Source organism: Mya arenaria, chromosome 2 (assembly GCF_026914265.1).
Source record: "Mya arenaria isolate MELC-2E11 chromosome 2, ASM2691426v1".
NCBI lineage: Eukaryota > Metazoa > Mollusca > Bivalvia > Myida > Myidae > Mya > Mya arenaria.
This window is the reverse complement of record NC_069123.1, coordinates 52,433,871-52,453,974: the sequence shown is the minus strand read 5'-3', so window position 1 is coordinate 52,453,974 and position 20,104 is coordinate 52,433,871. Positions and strand designations below refer to the sequence as shown.

The following is a 20,104-nucleotide window of genomic DNA, read 5'->3' as shown; positions in this document are numbered from 1 at the left end:
TCCATTTTTGAATGTCCAATGCCGTTCCAGCACGGCTTTTTTTTGAATGCCCTATGTCCAATGCCGTTCCAGCACGACTTTCATTTTTGAAAGCTCAATGTCCAATGTCCAATTTCCAATGTCGTATGTTTAGCTTACTTCACACAGCTGAATGATGGGGCACTGAAACATCGCCGTGCAAAGAAGGAAAATTAACAACTTTAAAGTTAAAATCATCCCGTTTGTCATAAAGTCTGATGGTTAATTTCCCATCTTAACTAAAAGTTGAAATTTGAAAACGAAGCATCTTGATAAGACATGTTTGATTGGTTATAGTTCACCTCTGTTATTATAAGTACTGAGATTTGGTCTGAAAAATATACTGTCAGCTACTCATTTTTTATTCTATCAGGAGATTAAGGATGGCCTTTAAAAACAACTTCCAAATTCATATCTTGAAATCAACATTTGGCTAAATCTTTGCCACGGCAATTAATTCCGGTCACCAAATATTTCCATGTAACATAAGCGTTACAGGAAGGAAAACAATCTAAGTAAACTTGCCCTATCATTAAAACTCTCCATCCGATTGTAGGCAACATTTGTTTTGAAAAATCTTAATATGTCGCACAAAATCAATTAAATCTCTGCCACTCTGTTGCATCGGTTAAAGGAAATTTCAAAGCGATTTTAGTTTTAGTACACTATGATAAGCCATGGGTAAAATTAACGGAATATTCATGAGAAAGCTAAATAATGTGAAGTTTATTGAAATTTTATATTATGTCAGTGTTCATATCACTAACATGGTAGGAACGTTTTAACTCAACAATTGTTTTATGATACATTGAACATTTAAAACTCGCATTTGTACGGTAGGACACGCCAATTTAGCTACATACACCATGTGTAATACTGAATTGTACAGGCAATAAATGTTGCATTCTTTTACTTTGTATAACTTGTGTCATGGCGATGTGGCCTATCTTGGTCGTTACCATACAATAATGCACACTTTTAACATATAAAAGCAATATATGTATGCCCTAACGTATGTCTTTGGAATCGACATTTATGAAATTAAACATTGTTCTCAAAATCAGTTTGACAGGTCAGTGTAAGATTCTTACTGACGTAGCGTGAGTTTATGGTGACGATGCCTCTATTATATCTATTCGTCTGCGCTGCTCGACTATGTACGTCAACGTTTTCTCTAGCACAGTCATTTTCTTATTCTGGTTTTATTTTTTCTGTTTTAAGAAGTTAAGCAATTTCATATTGAGCTGCGACATGAGGTTTCCAGAGTGTATTTGCCTGTTCCGTGACAGAATTGCAAAATGTAGTTGAGAAGTTGTCGTTGTTTTGTGTCCAACAATTATACATCAAAGTCTATCAGAAAGAAAAAAGAGTCATTATCAGAACCAGGTCTAAGATGTTTTCATAGTTCATATATTATATAAATAATTATCGAAAAATGTACCAAAATAAGGTGCCTAATACAGTGTGGACATACCACGTGGTTTGTGACGTCACATTTAGTTATAACGTGAAGTAAAATACCGCTCGACTCAAAAAGGATTATCGCTGTAAGTGTTTTATTTTTATATCATTTTTTATAAAACCTAGCGGAGGCTATGCGGAAAAATGTACACTACACTCGGTTACTAAGCGACATGTTGAGTAATTTATAGTTTTTTTCAAAAATCGTGGGCAAATGCTGAAAATGGACAAAATATTGTTTGTTATGACGAGAAGCAAATTACGTTTCTGGTCCAAAAAGTTGTTTATATATATATTCACCATGTTTGCCTTAAAACGGAAGTCTCGGAATGCATATATTCTATCCTCAGGATATATAAATACCTACAAATAAGGCATACAATATATAGAAATATCAAATGTTTGTATTTTGTTATGACGAAAAGCAAAACCTATTTGGTTATGACGAAAAGCAGTTTTTTAGGAACAATTGCCGACCTCTCTCCGTCTTGCAATGAGCCCACTTTGAGCCTGTTTTGCAATGAGCATCGGTTATGTTTTACAGCAATTAAAAGACATATACATATATGACAAATGCATGTCACTGCTAAGTATGTCACTCAATTTATTGATCAGAAAACTTCATGATTCCATCAACACGTTGCATGTTCTTCATAAGCTTACCTGGTATTTTTTTTAACAAATATGGAGTTTATGTGTCGTCGGTAGGTTAGAAGTGCACCTACATGTAGGTCACATTAATTGTGTTTCAATTAAAACCCTTAAAACAATTGAATGTAACTTAAAAAAACGTTCATTGAAGTAAACGTTGCCATTTCGTCTTTTTTCATTATCAAACTTGATTAAATGCATATTGATAGACATATGTTAAAGTGGATACTTCAGTGATAAATCTTGATGTCGAACAACTGAAGCAAAACCATGTTTATCGGCACAATAAAGAGGGTCAATGATTTAATCAAACAAAATATGTTCTTTTTTCATAACGATGCGGCCTCCTCTTGCCATGGGGAAGCGCAGCAGGCGAGCAAAGAAAAACAAGGGGGAGGACGTAATTTTGTTTCATGCAAACATTAAGTGAGAAAAATGTTTCATGGCAAAAAAAATGGCGGATTTAGAATGAAAAGTACTGATTGAGGTACCAACTTTTGCCTGGTAAGTGGACTTTTTCTTAAAATTTTGAAAAATGTATGCGTCCATAGCGATACTCCATTTTGAGTCGAGCGGTATTTTACTTCACGTTATAACTAAATGTGACGTCACAAACCATGTGGTATGTCCACACTGAATATTGATTATGGCATTTAGTGCTGTGTGGCGGTTATAAAAAAATCGTCTCAAACTTGAAACTGTGCAGTTACTTATTTTCTGGCCATATTTAATTAAAAAAATATATGCCTGAACATTAAATTAAACTAATGCGCAGAAGTCGGTGCGAAGGGCGTACGTAGTGATGGCCAATAGACAGTCTAAGACAAACCAAAGGGTTTTGAAGATAGGTCGCTCTAATTGCTTTGAGTCAAACGTTGGATGTATTTTATGCTTTCGAAGCCTTTCTTTCCCATAAAGAATTTGAAGCATTTCCCTCTTATCATGATTTCGAAAAATTCGTCTCCCAAATGTATGTGTACCACCAGAATAAACATAGAGTTAGTACTGTTATTACGTTGATAAATATATATATAAACTATACTGTATTCAGATTATTATAAATCAGATTATCTTCACAATCACAATCTTTCAGAATTGTTAACCTCTTTTTCTCTCTCAACTTTATTCCACAAAAATCTGTTACCATGTTGAGAGCCAACCACATCAAGACTAATTGCTAACACCAGTGCCAGGCCCGCGTAGCCCACAACTTGATACAGGAATGTTTGAGGACCAAAGCTTTCGTACAGATAGCCTATAAGCCTAAGATGGCAAATACCACCCAAAGATCCACCTAGCATGATAATCATCATGCCGAGTCCGGTCAGCTCCAAATGGTAGTCGGCCCATGCCACGCCTGAAGGCCAGAGTGGCCCTACCAAAAGCCCGAGTGGCTGTACGAGCACCCAGTGGGCCATGGTGTTGTGTCTGCCGAGGAGGTTCATGAGGACTGCAACGACGGTGAGGCCGCCAGTCTGGATCACTATCAAAATCCGAATGGACACCCACCTCGCGGCGACTGAAAACAGCACGCGCCCTACCGTAAAGCTTATCCAAAACGTCGTATTTAAGAAGGATGCGTCGTCATTGGAGAACTGCAGCTGGTCTATAGAGAAGCTGCGAATGAAGTTGGCCACGATCCGCTCCCCTCCGCCAGCGTTTGCAAAGTGTAGGAATATCAACAGGAACAGTTGCACCCCATACCAAGCCCGACCTCCCGTGCACGTGGCGGGGTTCACCATCTCAATCAGCGTTCTGTCCTCTTCTGCTTTGGTACTTTTGCCAATAGCTTTGTCAACGTTTATTTCTTGAAACTTTCGTTCTCGAATTTGGAAGAAATAAAACGATAATGAGTGTAAAACAACAATTCCCGCTGAAATCATGTAAGCATATTCAATTTTCGATTCCTTAATTATTAGTGTTTCTTGTGTGGCATCTGTATAGGTTTGAGTCTGGTCAATGTAAGGTATTACAGTAACATTGCTGTTCTTGTCGTCAATGGGCACGTCCACAGTTTTCACAAGGGCGAGGAACGGGTTGGTGTAGAGCGGGATGAGGAATGATCCGATTCCGTATCCAGAATGCAACAGGATCATCGGCATTGCAGACTTCTCCAGCCAAAGTTTAAGAAGCAACTTTTGGCCCGCTGCAAAAAAATATTATTGAAGATAACCATAACATAATGAAGAGTGTACAATGGTTGTGTTTTATAATTCAAGGTATAAGTCACATCTAGGCTAGGCTTTGTCGAGTTTTTTGGACGTGTCCCATCACCGAGGTTTGAATTTGTATTCACGATGGAAGAAGATTAATTTCTCACCTATAATCAGTTAGAATATTTTTACCTTTTAAAAGCCGAAGTAATTTTTTATAAGACAATCGATTACTTTTCGGAAGATAATTGCGCACCTTCAATTGAAATCGCTCAAATGCTATAACGAAATCAGATATAAAAATGTTCAAGAATCTCATCTTTTGGATAACAACATTCCATTCGACGGATGTGAAACTACGTTTAGATATGATTGCATTCCAAAATATATGATGTTGACCGAGTTCAGTTTTCTAGTCTGAAGTACAAATTTTGAATAAAAGAATCCTTAACTCGACGCTTAAATACGCGTATATGCATATATTTTTGTTACCAACACCCTCACAGTGCCATCCAAACGTCTTGAAAATCTTTATTTCATAACATGATTTTCACCATAACCACCCAATTGTTGTTTTTTAGGATTATTTTCAATAACAAATTGCATAGGACACGTATGTACTTTCGTCCACTAGAGTGTAATATATTGAACCCATATTTTAAAATATTTGTCAGTCTCATCGAATAAAAATCAATTTGGCCTTGTTTTCAATAAATAAAATCGTTTTGTTTAGAAGTTTTAAACCCATGTTCATTCCTATAAAACATAGTAAGCATTCTTTCTACATTGTTTGGAAGAGAAACCCCAAAACTTTACAAGTTACAAAACTTTGCGTCGATCTTTTAACAGAATGAGTGAACCTCGTTTCCGCAAAACACCCTACGCTCAGATTGGGATGAACCTTTCTCCCACCTCAGATAAGTAGATCCCATAATTTAACAATGCTAGAAATTCTTTTCTCCCACCTCAGATAAGTAGATCCAATAATTTAACCATGCTAGATATTCTTATCTTGCCCACGGGCGAAGATAAAATGCCCGTATGGAACTTCTTTTTAACGGTCACCACATTATAATTACCTCCCTTGTTGAAGACTGTCGTCAGTAGCATCAAGGAAATCTTGTCTTATGGTAATAATTAGAACGCTAATTAATTATTTCTCGCTTCAAATGTCCCCATAAAACAGTTTTCACGCACCATTCAAGAAATAATGCTTCATTTTCCTTAGAACTATTTAAAAAGACCGATTTGACTATTAACATTAACTGGATCACTGCGCACGTATCCATGACAATCACGTGCTATCGCATATCCATACGCAATAGTAATACATTTTTACTTTATTTTGTTTAACTGAGGTGGGAGAAAAAGCATCTACCATAGCCGCTCGTGTAAGATAGGTTCATTCCGACCCTTGCGCAGGGTGTTTTGCGGAAACTCGGTAAACCTCGTTTCCGCAAAACACTCTACGCTCTGGTCGGAATGAACCTATCTTACACTCTCGGCCATGGAAGATACTCATAATCTTACACTCTCGGCCATGGGAGATATGCATATCCGTTGTTCAAGAAACACTATTTAGTACAATGTATGTACTTGTATACTTAAACATGTCGTTCATTGATAAATGGCTTTGAGAAAATATTTTCTTGCACCATGCATAAAATAATAAAAACAACTGTGGCCTTACATGTGATAAAGGTAAAGAAATAATGAAAATATGAGCAGTACCTATGTTTATCACGGACTCCATGATGCCTCCTATAAAGCAGATTGCCCAAAGTAGATTGACGCTTGAAATGTAAGGCACGGCCACAGTAGCGGCGGCGGCAACTTCCAGGCTGACCGCCAACGTCACGTGACACCAGCGTCCGAACCGATCAACCAACAGCCCACCCAGGACGCACCCCGGAAACCAACCCACCGTCCGCCCGGAAATAGCAACCGCGATCTGCTCATAGTCTGCGTTTAGTTTCAGAACCAGGTCTTTCTGAGTGGGCCCGTATATTTCCGAATATATACCCTGAAATAGCACCGAAAATAACAAAAACAAAAAACAAACAATTGGAGCTGTGGCGTTTCTAATTGAAAAAAAAATCGATTTGATTTGTTACAGCACACTACCAAACAAGATATATATATATTACAAGGTGAATTGGAGTGTGGCAGTATCATATACAATTATACCTTGTAGAATGGAGGTAGATTCCATTTTAGTTCAATAGTTCATTGTGTCCAACTTACCATGACCGACCATGCCGCCACGAGAAATCCAGTTTCAATGACCTTTGCCACTGTACTTTTCATAGGTTTCCCAGCATCGTCCTTTTTAGCTCCTAGTTCTTCTTTAGTTTCCATGTTTGTATTTTATATGAATACGTCGTTTTAAATGTTGTGTGTGAAGTAAATGACAGGGAGTTTATCTCGTTAGCATGTTTATAATCACTGTCCAGAAATTGCTACTTCACTTGGCATCTATGGAGTAAGACATATTTTTAATTGCAATGTTCATTAAATATGTCACTCGTGAAATATAGCTTTAAGTGCATACCCAGTGAAATATATTACGATCTTACAAGGAAACTAGTTTGCTTTTATGACGTGGGTAAAAACGTCATTGCCGAAATGACGTCGTGAAAAATGTGTCCAAGCCCTGTGCCCTAACGTTTTATGTGGACGTGAGACGGGCTTAAATTTCGAAACAGTGAAAAATATTCAACTTTGAAATAAAGCAATCTCATTTTTAAAATCATATACTGTATGTAAAATAATTTTTTGTTTCAATTGAGTTTGGTTTGTTTTGTGAAATATGCGGCGATCTTCCACTGAAACGATTTTTTTCTTTTTCTTAAAGGCCTAGTTTAAGGAATGTTTGGCATGATAATCACCTGTTGTGCTAATTGCACTGTTGTCACAGTAGAGGCCAATTTCCTGTGTATTCGTTTATTGGCTCAGGGCCATTTAGTGTCCATTTTTATAATTTATCTCTAAAACTGCACAGTAGGATACTAAGATCGCAGATCTGAAAAAAGGGCTCAAGGCAGGTAGATTAAGATCAATAAACAGAGGTTGTGTACTGTACATAACTTTTTTTATTTTATTTTTTTATTTATTTATTTTATTTACTTTTTTTGTTCTTAAACTAGGCCTTGAAATTTTGTACCTTAAAAGGTTAGAAAATGACCCTTTATTGTATTTTTTTAGAAAAAAAACAACACAAAATTTGTATGCGAACGAAGTCATTTTCGCTATAATAATTTGCACGGAAGACTCTAGCGGTCAAAATTTTACAGTGAAAATAACAACATGTGAAACAGTGAAACATAATTTGATTTCACTGATAAATCTCTATAAACCGCTGGAAAGCATATAATAAATGAATATCTTTATTTGTTGTGTGGTTGAATGTATATTTTTTAAAGTGTTGTCGTCTGCATGTTTGTAACGTAAAGGACATACTTTATTTACTGCATAACGGCGTAATATATAAATATTGAACGTTATATACCATGATGTATCCAAAAAAATATGAAGATGAGATAAATGTGTCATAAAAAAGTGCATTTTCGAATGGCATGGCGTAGTTTGGGATAAAATTGTAATGTTTTACGTATATAACATGAACCTTAAATGCTTTATGTACAAAGCCCACACTAATCTGGGTATATCTCAAATCGAAATGAATTTTGTGATCTGTGGTATAAATTGTTTTGTGTACTGTTCAACAATATTGTAGTATCGCTTGAAGTCTGATTTGTTATTTGACAAGTGTCGTATCTCTCATATGTCCAAACATTGGAGATGCTGTTGTTGAAGTAGACGTCAGACTGTTCGTGTAAGAATATAACCTAGCATGACAAGTGGTAACGGACTCCAGATTATTAACAAATGATTTTAGGACTTCTTTTAAAGCTGCACTCTCACAGATAAAACGTTTTGACAACTTTTTTATTTTTTGTCTTGGAAAGAGCCAATTTTTGCAAAATTCCATGGAAACCAGTTATATAAAACAGCTGAAAAAATCAGATCGCAGATTTTTATACTTAAAAGTTAAAAATTTGATGTTTTATGCATAAAACATTAATTTTCGAACGGAAATATGAAAATCTACGGTCTGATGTTTTGTCAGCAATCTTATATCATTGGCTTGCAGAAATTAACGCAAAGATTTGCTCTTTCCAAGACAAAAGATAGAAATGTTGATAAAATGGTCAATCTGTGAGAGTGCAGCTTTAAAGAACCAAATGCATAATGCAAAAAATGAAGATGATCTTACAAGTGATTTTTAAATTCCAGTACATAAATGCATTTGACAGCTTTGGGAATGTTGACAATCGATATAATGCTAAAATATATGATGTTTTGTTTGAGGCATTTTTTTATTTAACATGAACCGAAAAGCATTAAGCCAATGCACCAATTTCGCTGTAGTCCAAGACGTTCAAATTTGGCAAGCTTTCATAATTTATCAACTCTGGCAACAGAACATTTTGGCTGAAATGACTTGTGGGCGAACATTACCTCATTATTTAATCTATGGAGAAGGACTTGTATACACAACATACTGGTGTTGTTGAGTTCAAAATGCATGTGCACGCACATACCGAATGGTTCGAGTGACATTACGAATCGCATAAAGCATTTACATATTATATTAAATATATGAATGACGCTTTTAGTGAGGTCATATGGAAGCCATTTCCTCGTTTCGATTGAATGAAAATGAAATGTTTTTCCTTTTTGAAGATTTAAATGTCTGTTTTAATTTGCCCGTATGCTTCATGAGTGTTATTGTCTTACAAAACCTATACATACATACCTTGTATAGTGTACGGTAATTGTAACAAGTGTAGGTCACCGTTGTGCCACGATCCTGAATGCCTTGGAAATAAATAAATCCAATCCTTCGCTTCAAGTATCCGATCTCAGTCGTTGTTTGTTTTTGGTTTGATTGTTTTTTCGCTGCGTAAATTACTGAGATATTGCAACCAAAGTTTAGCATTTTAGCCTTAAGTTAAGGTTTAACGAGTTGTGAAACTTCATTAATTAATGTCATAAAATGCTGTCATGTTAATACTTGGATTTTTTTTATTTTGATTTAATTCGTTTTTATTTTTATCTATGCACCAATTTTATATAAATTGGAGGCTTTTAAACTATAATCTTCATCTACTGAAATTGGTTGGATTTAAAGGAAAAGCGCGCCAACTGTTTGCTTTATGACGTCATACAGCGGAAGCTCGTCTGTAGCGTGAATAATGGAGGGGAAGGATGGAAGGAGCTTCGTGGGGAAAATATTAGAAACGGCATGCCTGATCGTCACATGGATGGCCTTGGTAGGTGACCTTTGTTTTTGTTAACTGAATTAGGTTGAGGTTAACTGAAATTCTAAATTGCTTGTGCAACTACTAAGGAATATATGTTATTTTTCCAGGCATTATATGTGGAGATATACGGACCTACGCTCATAGACCTCAAGGACAGACTGCACACAGACTATGAGAAAGTGGCGGTAGCAATTTCCGGTCGCAGTGTTGGCTGGTTCCCGGGCGCGGTGGTTGGCGGCGTGCTGGTTGACCGGTTTCCCGGATATTGCCATCTTATGCTAGCCGTAGTGTTGGATGTGGCCGCGGGGGTGACCGCCGCCATTCCCATGTCGCCTTCAGTCACGTGCTTGTGGGTTTTCTGTTTCATAGGCGGTTTCGTGGAATCCATCCTAAACATATGTCAGTATACCAGTTGTACTACCAAGGAAAGCAGAAATTAATTGCAAAGTCTCATTTCGTAAAATAGTGATTTTATAAACTAGGTGCTCCAATACCTCACACAGCTATAAATAATAAATTCCTTATCTAACCATAATAACCATCAAAAGTATGCAACCACTAATTTTCTTATTACAGCCGGGACCCGGATACTGTTTAATATGTGGAAGGAGAAGTCGGTGTCGCCCCTGATGTTGGTTCATCTTGGTTATGGGATCGGCTCCTTTATTGTCCCTCTCTATGCCAACCCTTTCCTTGCCGACACCGCTGGTGACGCAGATTACGGCAATGATACACTGTATAACAATGGTACGGTTGAAGGCAATGGCGCAATAAAAAACAATGGGACAATTTCTAATACCAGTTTATCCGTTTCTAGAATTGAGTATCCATATGGGATATCAGCGGCTTTTGCCGCGTGTCTGTCTCTGGTCTTCTATGCATATCAAGTAAGGGAATGGAAAATGATTCCACCAATGATGGAACACACCGTGGAAAATGAAATAGAAACAACTAATACAATAAGTACTGAAGAAGAAAAAGGCAAGTCCCTTTTAGAGATGGTTAACCCGGCCTCATGTGCTGGTGGACACTTTTGGTACGGAGTTCAGATATTCTCACTGGTGTTCCTCTACTTTGGAAACATTGGAGGTGGTGACAGAATGATTGGTAGTTTTATCAGAAGTTATTCCATCGACCAGTTGAAGTTCACCAAAGACAGCGCGACCCTTCTCAATACGGGTTACTGGATCAGTTTCTCCGTGGGAAGGCTGGTGTTCTCGTTCTTCGCTAGAATACTGTCTGTGCGTTTACTGATACTGGTTGAGACAGCGGGGATGGCTGTATCATCTGTTATTCTGGTTCTGCTGGCGGACGACGACTCGCTTTCACTCTGGGTGGCCATGCTGGCGTTCGCCTTCTTTGCGTCGGCCAGCTGGCCCACGGGGATCGCCTGGATCGATTACCATATCGTCCTCACCGGCCTTGGGCTCACCCTCCAGACTTTCGGAGCGTCCGTCGGCGGCATTTGTCACATGCGCCTCATCGGATACCTGTACAAGAACTTTGGTCCTAAGACGTTCTTATATCAGGCACTTGGCTATGGTGTTTTGCAATTTACTCTAGCTGTAGCAATGAACATAGTTGGCTCACAACACGGGAGTCGCTATGAAAAAAATAAGAACGATGTTTCAATTCAAGTAAATGAAGAATATGAAGACGACAAACTGTCAACGAAGATGTGATTTGTATCAAATTGATTAAAACTTTTTTCTTATATATCATTTTATTAATTGTATTATTTCTTTATTCCTCCTAGTTGCGTACCTCCACACACGCGTACTCCATGCACAAACAAGCACTTGTGTCAAGACGAATACAATCTATTTCAAGATTATTTTCATAGTGTGTACCTTACTTGTGTGTATCAAATTATAACCATTATACAAAGGGAAGCCTATAGACTACAATAGTTTGTTGTTGACAATTTCCTGCATCAATTAAACAAAAATTTCACACTGTCGGTTCGTTTAGCCAGTCGTTAAACTATATTTTCCTTCTCCGAAAACTGTTCACCATTCCGTCAATGAGCCCTCCTCGAAGAAACGCAGATGGTCGGGTACTGCCCTAAACAACATAATAATGATGCTGTGAGGTATTTGTACAACAGCGTCATATGGGGGGGGGAGCATTGAAACGCGGCCGAATTCCGGTAGTCACATTCATAACTTGTTTCGTCACCAAAAGTATTTTTTAATGTAGTTAAGCACCACATTAACCCAAAGATTGAAGTAAAATGTAAGAATGACAACACTGCGAAACTGATGCCGGGTGTGGCTTGATACTTTTAGAGAGAATATTTGGTTGGTAATAAGGCGGGACACTTATTATAAGTCAGCAATATCTAGCTTCCATATTACAGTCACTTTGTACACATCGAACGAGGTTTGGAAATCGCTTAGTGAAACGGGTATTTGGTGTGACTAACAAAATTTGGTCGAGTTTCGCGAACAATTTCAAGGATATATGGCTCCGAATAACAGGGTATAAAATTCAATTAATCATATCAGACAAACGTTGGCAGTGGAAATACTACCGGAATGTATATTTGAACATAATTTCATGCAAAGGTTTTGGGCTATGTAACCTATAACATAATACGTGCTCTTAAATGAACCTGTTTTAGCCCGGGAGATGGTGTAGCGGCGCACTGATCTGGCTTGTTGAAGACGTCAGCGTCACGGATCCCTCGTGTAAAGTCGGGCACGTCATATGTAGCGATGTCCACGTTCTGATTGCTGTCAAACACGTATACACTGGAGATCGTTCCTCGTACAGGCACACACTCGCTAGCGGAACCAGTCTCTTTTACAGTATTATAATATACATGTACATGAAACTTAAGGGCTTTCCACGAACCAAAGTGGATGGGGAAAGCCAATATATAAACCGTTTTGAACATTATTTCATCTCGTTTTGAGATAGAAATGTACAATCTTTTGCAAGGAAATGTAAAACTTGTATCCTTTTCACTGTGTGTGGTGTTGGTCAAATTTTACAGTGGTATATTCTATTTAAAAATAATGAAACTGTTTGCATTCAGACACGGGCCAGTCCTTCGACATTAAAGTGCGTCACAATTTTATAATTATCCGTTATTGCACAATAGCCATTTCGAAAATTCTATTGAAAACTACTATTATTATTATTTGAGACTTTTCAAAGAGGTTGAATTTGATTGGTCGGTTGAAGCAAAACAAATCCACACTGTAAATGTACATGTATGGGTACGTTGCGTGATAATGAGCCCGTCTTTCCAGTAGTAAGCTCCACGTGATGCGTGAAGTAATACGCCAAACAGATGACGGCGGCAGTCGGTGGTTATTTTATGTGTGAAATCTATTGGCTGGTCAAAGATCTTGCAGTTGATTTAAAATTCATTTGGTTGTTTTGGGCAAAAAGGCAAATAGCATTCGATTGTTTAGTGTAATTTCATACGAGTCTAGGACTTAACATTGACATGAACGGTGAGTGTGATTTTATGCGGGTCTAGGACTTAACGTTGACATGAACGGTGAGTGTGATCTTATGCGGGTCTAGGACTTAACGTTGACATGAACGGTAGTGTGATCTTATGCGGGTCTAGGACTTAACGTTGACATGAACGGTGAGTGTGATCTTATGCGGGTCTAGGACTTAACGTTGACATGAACGGTGAGTGTGATCTCATGCGGGTCTAGGACTTAACGTTGACATGAACGGTGAGTGTGATCTCATGCGGGTCTAGGACTTAACGTTGACATGAACGGTGAGTGTGATCTCACGCGGGTCTAGGACTTAACGTTGACATGAACGGTGAGTGTGATCTCACGCGGGTCTAGGACTTAACGTTGACATGAACGGTGAGTGTGATCTCACGCGGGTCTAGGACTTAACGTTGACATGAACGGTGAGTGTGATCTCACGCGGGTCTAGGACTTAACGTTGACATGAACGGTGAGTGTGATCTCACGCGGGTCTAGGACTTAACGTTGACATGAACGGTGAGTGTGATCTCACGCGGGTCTAGGACTTAACGTTGACATGAACGGTGAGTGTGATCTCACGCGGGTCTAGGACTTAACGTTGACATGAACGGTGAGTGTGATCTCACGCGGGTCTAGGACTTAACGTTGACATGAACGGTGAGTGTGATCTCACGCGGGTCTAGGACTTAACGTTGACATGAACGGTGAGTGTGATCTCACGCGGGTCTAGGACTTAACGTTGACATGAACGGTGAGTGTGATCTCACGCGGGTCTAGGACTTAACGTTGACATGAACGGTGAGTGTGATCTCACGCGGGTCCAGGACTTAACGTTGACATGAACGGTGAGTGTGATCTCACGCGGGTCCAGGACTTAACGTTGACATGAACGGTGAGTGTGATCTCACGCGGGTCCAGGACTTAACGTTGACATGAACGGTGAGTGTGATCTCACGCGGGTCCAGGACTTAACGTTGACATGAACGGTGAGTGTGATCTCACGCGGGTCCAGGACTTAACGTTGACATGAACGGTGAGTGTGATCTCACGCGGGTCCAGGACTTAACGTTGACATGAACGGTGAGTGTGATCTCACGCGGGTCCAGGACTTAACGTTGACATGAACGGTGAGTGTGATCTCACGCGGGTCCAGGACTTAACGTTGACATGAACGGTGAGTGTGATCTCACGCGGGTCCAGGACTTAACGTTGACATGAACGGTGAGTGTGATCTCACGCGGGTCCAGGACTTAACGTTGACATGAACGGTGAGTGTGATCTCACGCGGGTCCAGGACTTAACGTTGACATGAACGGTGAGTGTGATCTCACGCGGGTCCAGGACTTAACGTTGACATGAACGGTGAGTGTGATCTCACGCGGGTCCAGGACTTAACGTTGACATGAACGGTGAGTGTGATCTCACGCGGGTCTAGGACTTAACGTTGACATGAACGGTGAGTGTGATCTCACGCGGGTCCAGGACTTAACGTTGACATGAACGGTGAGTGTGATCTCACGCGGGTCCAGGACTTAACGTTGACATGAACGGTGAGTGTGATCTCACGCGGGTCCAGGACTTAACGTTGACATGAACGGTGAGTGTGATCTCACGCGGGTCCAGGACTTAACGTTGACATGAACGGTGAGTGTGTTCTCACGCGGGTCCAGGACTTAACGTTGACATGAACGGTGAGTGTGTTCTCACGCGGGTCCAGGACTTAACGTTGACATGAACGGTGAGTGTGATCTCACGCGGGTCCAGGACTTAACGTTGACATGAACGGTGAGTGTGATCTCACGCGGGTCTAGGACTTAACGTTGACATGAACGGTGAGTGTGATCTCATGCGGGTCTAGGACTTAACGTTGACATGAACGGTGAGTGTGATCTCATGCGGGTCTAGGACTAAACGTTAACATGAACGGTGAGTGTGATCTCATGCGGGTCTACGACTTAACGTTTACATGAACGGTGAGTGTGATCTCATGCGGGTCTACGACTTAACATTGACATGAACGGTGAGTGTGATTTCATGCGGGTCTAGGACTTAACATTGACATAAACGGTGAGTGTGGGATCATGCGAGTCTAGGACTTAACGTTGACATGAACCGTGAGTGTGATCTCATGCGGGTCTAGGACTTAACATTGACATGAACGGTGAGTGTGGGATCATGCGAGTCTAGGACTTAACGTTGACATGAACCGTGAGTGTGATCTCATGCGGGTCTAGGACTTAACATTGACGATTTCATGCGGGTCTAGGACTTAACATTGACATGAACCGTGAGTGTGATCTTATGCGGGTCTAGGACTTAACATTGACATGAACGGTGATTGTGATCTCATGCGGGTCTAGGACTTAACGTTGACATGAACGGTGAGTGTGATTTCATGCGAGTCTAGGACTTAACATTGACATGAACGGTGAGTGTGATCTCATGCGAGTCTAGGACTTAACATTGACATGAACGGCGAGTATGATCTCATGCGGGTCTAGGACTTAACGTTGACATGAACGGTGATTGTGATCTCATGCGAGTCTAGGACTTAATGTTGACATGAATGGTGAGTGTGATCTCATGCGGGTCTAGGACGTAACGTTGACATGAACGGTGAGTGTGATTTCATGCGGGTCTAGGACTTAACGTTGACATGAACGGTGAGTGTGATTTCATGCGGGTCTAGGTCCTAACATTGACATGAACGGTGAGTGTGATTTCATGCGGGTCTAGGACTTAACGTTGACATGAACGGTGAGTGTGATTTCATGCGGGTCTAGGTCCTAACATTGACATGAACGGTGAGTGTGATCTCATGCGGGTCTAGGACTTAACATTGACATGAACGGTGAGTGTGATCTCATGCGGGTCTAGGACTTAACATTGACATGAACGGTGAGTGTGATCTCATGCGGGTCTAGGACTTAACATTTACATGAACCGTGAGTGTGATCTCATGCGGGTCTAGAACTTAACGAACGGTGATTGTGATCTCATGCGGGTCTAGGACTCAACATTGACATGAACCGTCTAGGACTTAACGTTGACATGAACGGTGAGTGTGATTTCATGCGGTCTAGTGGGATTTCATGCGAGTCTAGGACTTAACATTGACATGAACGGTGAGTGTGATTTCATGCGAGTCTAGGACTTAACATTGACATGAACGGTGAGTGTGATTTCATGCGGGTCTAGGATTTAACGTTGACATGAACGGTGAGTGTGATTTCATGCGAGTCTAGGACTTAACATTGAATGAACGGTGAGTGTGATTTCATGCGAGTCTAGGACTTAACATTGACATGAACGGTGAATGTGATCTCATGCGAGTCTAGGACATAACATTGACATGAACGGTGAGTGTGATTTCATGCGATTCTAGGACTTAACATTGACATGAACGGTGAGTGTGATTTCATGCGGGTCTAGGACTCAATGATCACTGTGTGGGAACGGACACCGGATATAGCTCAAAAAGTGATCACTCGATAAGCGTTTGGTTTTGACACATGGACAGTTTTCTATCATTTTTTGTATTTTATGGTGATATATTTAACAAAATCGAAGAGTTTTGAATAACTTGATCCTGTGCAATATACGTCTATGATGGAAATGTGTCTCCTCTTTTGTATAATCCCAATTCTCGCCGAAAGTTGCATGATTGCTCACAAATGTTCATTTATGTGGTACGATTTCAAACATAAATCAACAAATTGAAAGTAAGAATAAAAACTGAATCGAGCGATTTCATTGTAATTACATAATCTAGTAATGTGTAAAATATCAATATGATATATAGGGGATAGCTATTAAGTGGACTGAGGATAGTAACGATGTATTTAGAAAAACGAGACTGTGATAATGATTACGGCTATTTATCTATACGCGAGCTCGAGGGAAATTGTTCGATGTTGTCAATATCAAGTGATGAGAGCAAAAACATCTTGTTGTTCTTTGTATCTGTAATACACTTAAAACTGTTTCATTCATACATATTAGTCAACCATGATGTGTTTTTTTCACAAGCATCAATATCTAAATATTTGAAATTACGCCGGTAATCTGATTTATTGAGAAACACAAAACATATGGCCGTAGAATTTTTGTGGTGTTTGCTATTCATATATATAATATTGCTTTGTAATCAAGTAGGTACGTTTTTGCAAACAGAAAGTCACCAGTAGGGATATTGTGATCACAATTGGAACACGTAAAGCTTTGTTCTAAGCTTGGGTCGATGTTGGTATTACTTAGAACAAATAATGGTCTCTGCTCGTTCACTTCAGTGAGAAAGAATGTATTGTGACGAATCCCTGATATTTACGCAGCTTGCATTTATACGTCATTTAGGAGAGCACGGATCAACTCATTGTTAACTAAAGTTTGCTCAATAATTTCTTATCAAAATGTACTCTCACTTTTGCAGATTATTTGAAAGTTCGAAATAGACATATACATGTATAGTGTATATTAACAGTGTTACTATAAATGTTTGTCCCATTTTACATGTTATCACCAGGCACTCATTTCTCAACTTTGAAGCTATCCCCAGTACATAATACGGGCTATCCCCAGTACAGTATCTGTGAACATTTCTAAGGGCATATCTTTAACAGTTTAAAAGTTACATTGCCATTTCTTACAATAAAAATAGTTGAGCTTATTCTTGTGAAATCCTTCGATTCAGATTTTTTATTTATTCGATATATTCCTAAAAATAACAATACTTGTCGAAATTCAGTAAGTTTTGAGGTGATCATCTCAGATTTGAAGAAACCTTTTTACGAGGTCTGCTAAATCGTAAGCACTTTAAAGCATACCATTGGCCAAATTTAGCATTCAGCTATTAGTTCAAACACTTGCTTCATTTGTGGATACGGTAGATATGCGTTAACACAGCAAGATCTTACCTCTGGTAAATTAAAACAACCTTCATAATTGTCTGTTTACTTATCACCTTTTGAACTATATCCGGTGTCCCTTCCCACACAGTGATGATATTGGCTGATAATGATAGCTCGTTAATGAATCAAATGTCTTTACCTATTTATCCAAATAATTGAAATCATCAAATCATCATTGGACACCATTACTCATTAAATCATGATTCGGCCGTGGTGTTAAAAACAATCCTTTTTGTTCCTCAAACTTCAAAGCTAGTTTCCTGTTCAGGCGTATGGCTTCTCTTAAGGGATCGCTCAACAGATTAACGTTTTATCTTTCAGCTCATAAAGGCATGTTTCGAATTTAATCAGTAAGGTTTTTAAGAAGCTCGCGAATGCACACACGTCAGCTTAGAGGCATTCGCGGGAAATTTCTTGCTTTACACTAAGAAGGTTAGTTTTATTTAAGGGCTTCTAAATGATAGGCCGCCTCCGAGCTGCTCCCAATCGTTAAGAAAACCAAACAAAAACACTAACATAGAAATCAGAGAGATGTGCGTGAAGTTAGCACCGTAGCACCGTATCACCATATCACCGCGGGGATGCGGTGCTAGCACCGTATCACCATCAAAATCAATACAATAAGAGCATTAATCTCGAGGAAACATGTAAGGCTCGTTCTCGCAGAACGAGCCATGGGACCATAGGGACCTATGTCACTGTGTAGCCGAGACCTGGCCCTAGGTGATGGCACATGTGAATACCCTAGGATTTTAGGCAGGCTATGCGGGATAGGGACATGAACTCGATCCCCCATGCCAACTTGGCCCATATTCAGACACTGTTATGGTGCGGATGCCTTAAAAACGAGCAAGGGGACCAATGGCACTGTATCCAAGGGTTACCTGGCGGTGTGATACATTCGGGGAAACTGTTAATACTACGAGGATTTTAGTCTGGCCCCGTCCTTAGCCCAACATTGTGCGTATATGGGCAATATAAGCCCCACTGACCCCTACCATACATGTAAGGCTCGTTCTCGCAGAAACGAGCAAGGGGACCATAGGGACCTATGTCACTGTGTAGCCGAGACCTGGCCCTAGGTGATGGCACATGTGAATACCCTAGGATTTTAGGCAGGCTATGCGGGATAGGGACAAACTGACCCAAAAATTTTACCTAGGGACAAACGATAAGTGTAGGGATGAACTAGGCCACGAGGCCTACTTTATGATCAATTTATTTCGCTGGAGCTGTTGTACTGAATAGCCGAAATAGAGCTCGAAAATTGAACTTTGCTGCTGCAAACGCCATTTTTGGGACGGACTGACCCGATTATTCGACTAAGAGGTCCTTAACAGAAAGTTTATGATAGGTTCAGGGCCTATAATGTGAACTATAGATAATAATAATACTCTTTCATGGCTCATGTTCTAGGCATTGATGCGTTTGCTTAAAATTCATGGCTTTTGCCACTATGCTAGAGTGGTCGGCATTTGGAATCTCTTCAACCTCAAATATACCATTGTATTCGGAAAAGTCTGGTTTGAGCACATTAACATGTGAGCATTGCCTTATGCCTCAATATGCTGTGATGGCTCATGTTCGAGGCATTCACGAGTTTATGTTCAATTAACATGAATATTGCCAGAGTGGTAGGAATTTGAATCACTTCAACCTCACATAGGCCATTGATCTGGGGAAACTCTGGTCTGAGCATAATGAACGAACACATGAATATACTCGCTAAGGTGTTTGAGCACACAACATGAAAATCCCGTTCAATAGAAAAAAAACGTTATTTTGGTAAATGAAATGTAAATTATTGAGAACACTGCGTTGGAGATTGATTAACACCGGGTTGCAGACATCAGGTTTAAAGCTGCCCTCTCACAGATTTACCGTTTTTCCAATTTTATTTTTTTTTTGTCTTGGAATTGGAAAATATTGCGTAAATATCTGCTTACCAGTGATTAAAGACTGCTGACAAAAAATCAGATCACACTTCATATTTCCATTCCGAATTTAATGTTTTATGGCTTAAACCGTTACTAACGGTTTAAGAAAAATGCATAAAAACATAAATTTTGGGACGGAAATATGTAAAGCTGCGATCTGATCTTTAGTCAGCAGTCTTTTACCAT

The 20,104-nt window shown here is 39.6% G+C and overlaps 2 protein-coding genes across 2 annotated transcripts; one reads left to right on the top strand and one right to left on the bottom strand.

Annotated features, from left to right (window-relative positions):
* Positions 1-3,209: 3,209 nt before the first annotated feature.
* Positions 3,210-6,646, bottom strand: LOC128215722 (sodium-dependent glucose transporter 1-like). The gene is made up of 3 exons (XM_052922335.1): positions 6,528-6,646; positions 6,015-6,306; positions 3,210-4,276 (listed from the first exon to the last, which is right to left on the bottom strand). Exons 1-3 carry the CDS (start codon positions 6,639-6,641, stop codon positions 3,210-3,212), a joined length of 1,473 nt encoding a protein of 490 aa, XP_052778295.1. The 5' UTR covers positions 6,642-6,646.
* Positions 6,647-9,425: 2,779 nt separating this feature from the next.
* Positions 9,426-11,292, top strand: LOC128215706 (sodium-dependent glucose transporter 1A-like). Its single transcript, XM_052922334.1, has 3 exons — positions 9,426-9,619; positions 9,718-10,009; positions 10,187-11,292. The coding sequence occupies exons 1-3, from the start codon at positions 9,542-9,544 to the stop codon at positions 11,290-11,292; spliced, it is 1,476 nt and encodes a 491-aa protein (XP_052778294.1). The 5' UTR covers positions 9,426-9,541.
* Positions 11,293-20,104: the final 8,812 nt, after the last annotated feature.

Excerpts from the sequence above, each read along its gene's own strand:
- LOC128215722 (XM_052922335.1), bottom strand. The coding sequence starts at position 6,641 with ATGGAAACTAAAGAAGAACTAGGAGCTAAAAAGGACGATGCTGGGAAA. Across the intron at positions 6,307-6,527 it reads TGGCGGCATGGTCGGTCATG|GGTATATATTCGGAAATATA; the intron begins GTAAGTTGGACA and ends GTGCTATTTCAG. Across the intron at positions 4,277-6,014 it reads GGAGTCCGTGATAAACATAG|CGGGCCAAAAGTTGCTTCTT; the intron begins GTACTGCTCATA and ends ATTTTTTTGCAG.
- LOC128215706 (XM_052922334.1), top strand. The coding sequence starts at position 9,542 with ATGGAGGGGAAGGATGGAAGGAGCTTCGTGGGGAAAATATTAGAAACG. Across the intron at positions 9,620-9,717 it reads TCGTCACATGGATGGCCTTG|GCATTATATGTGGAGATATA; the intron begins GTAGGTGACCTT and ends TTATTTTTCCAG. Across the intron at positions 10,010-10,186 it reads GGAATCCATCCTAAACATAT|CCGGGACCCGGATACTGTTT; the intron begins GTCAGTATACCA and ends TTCTTATTACAG.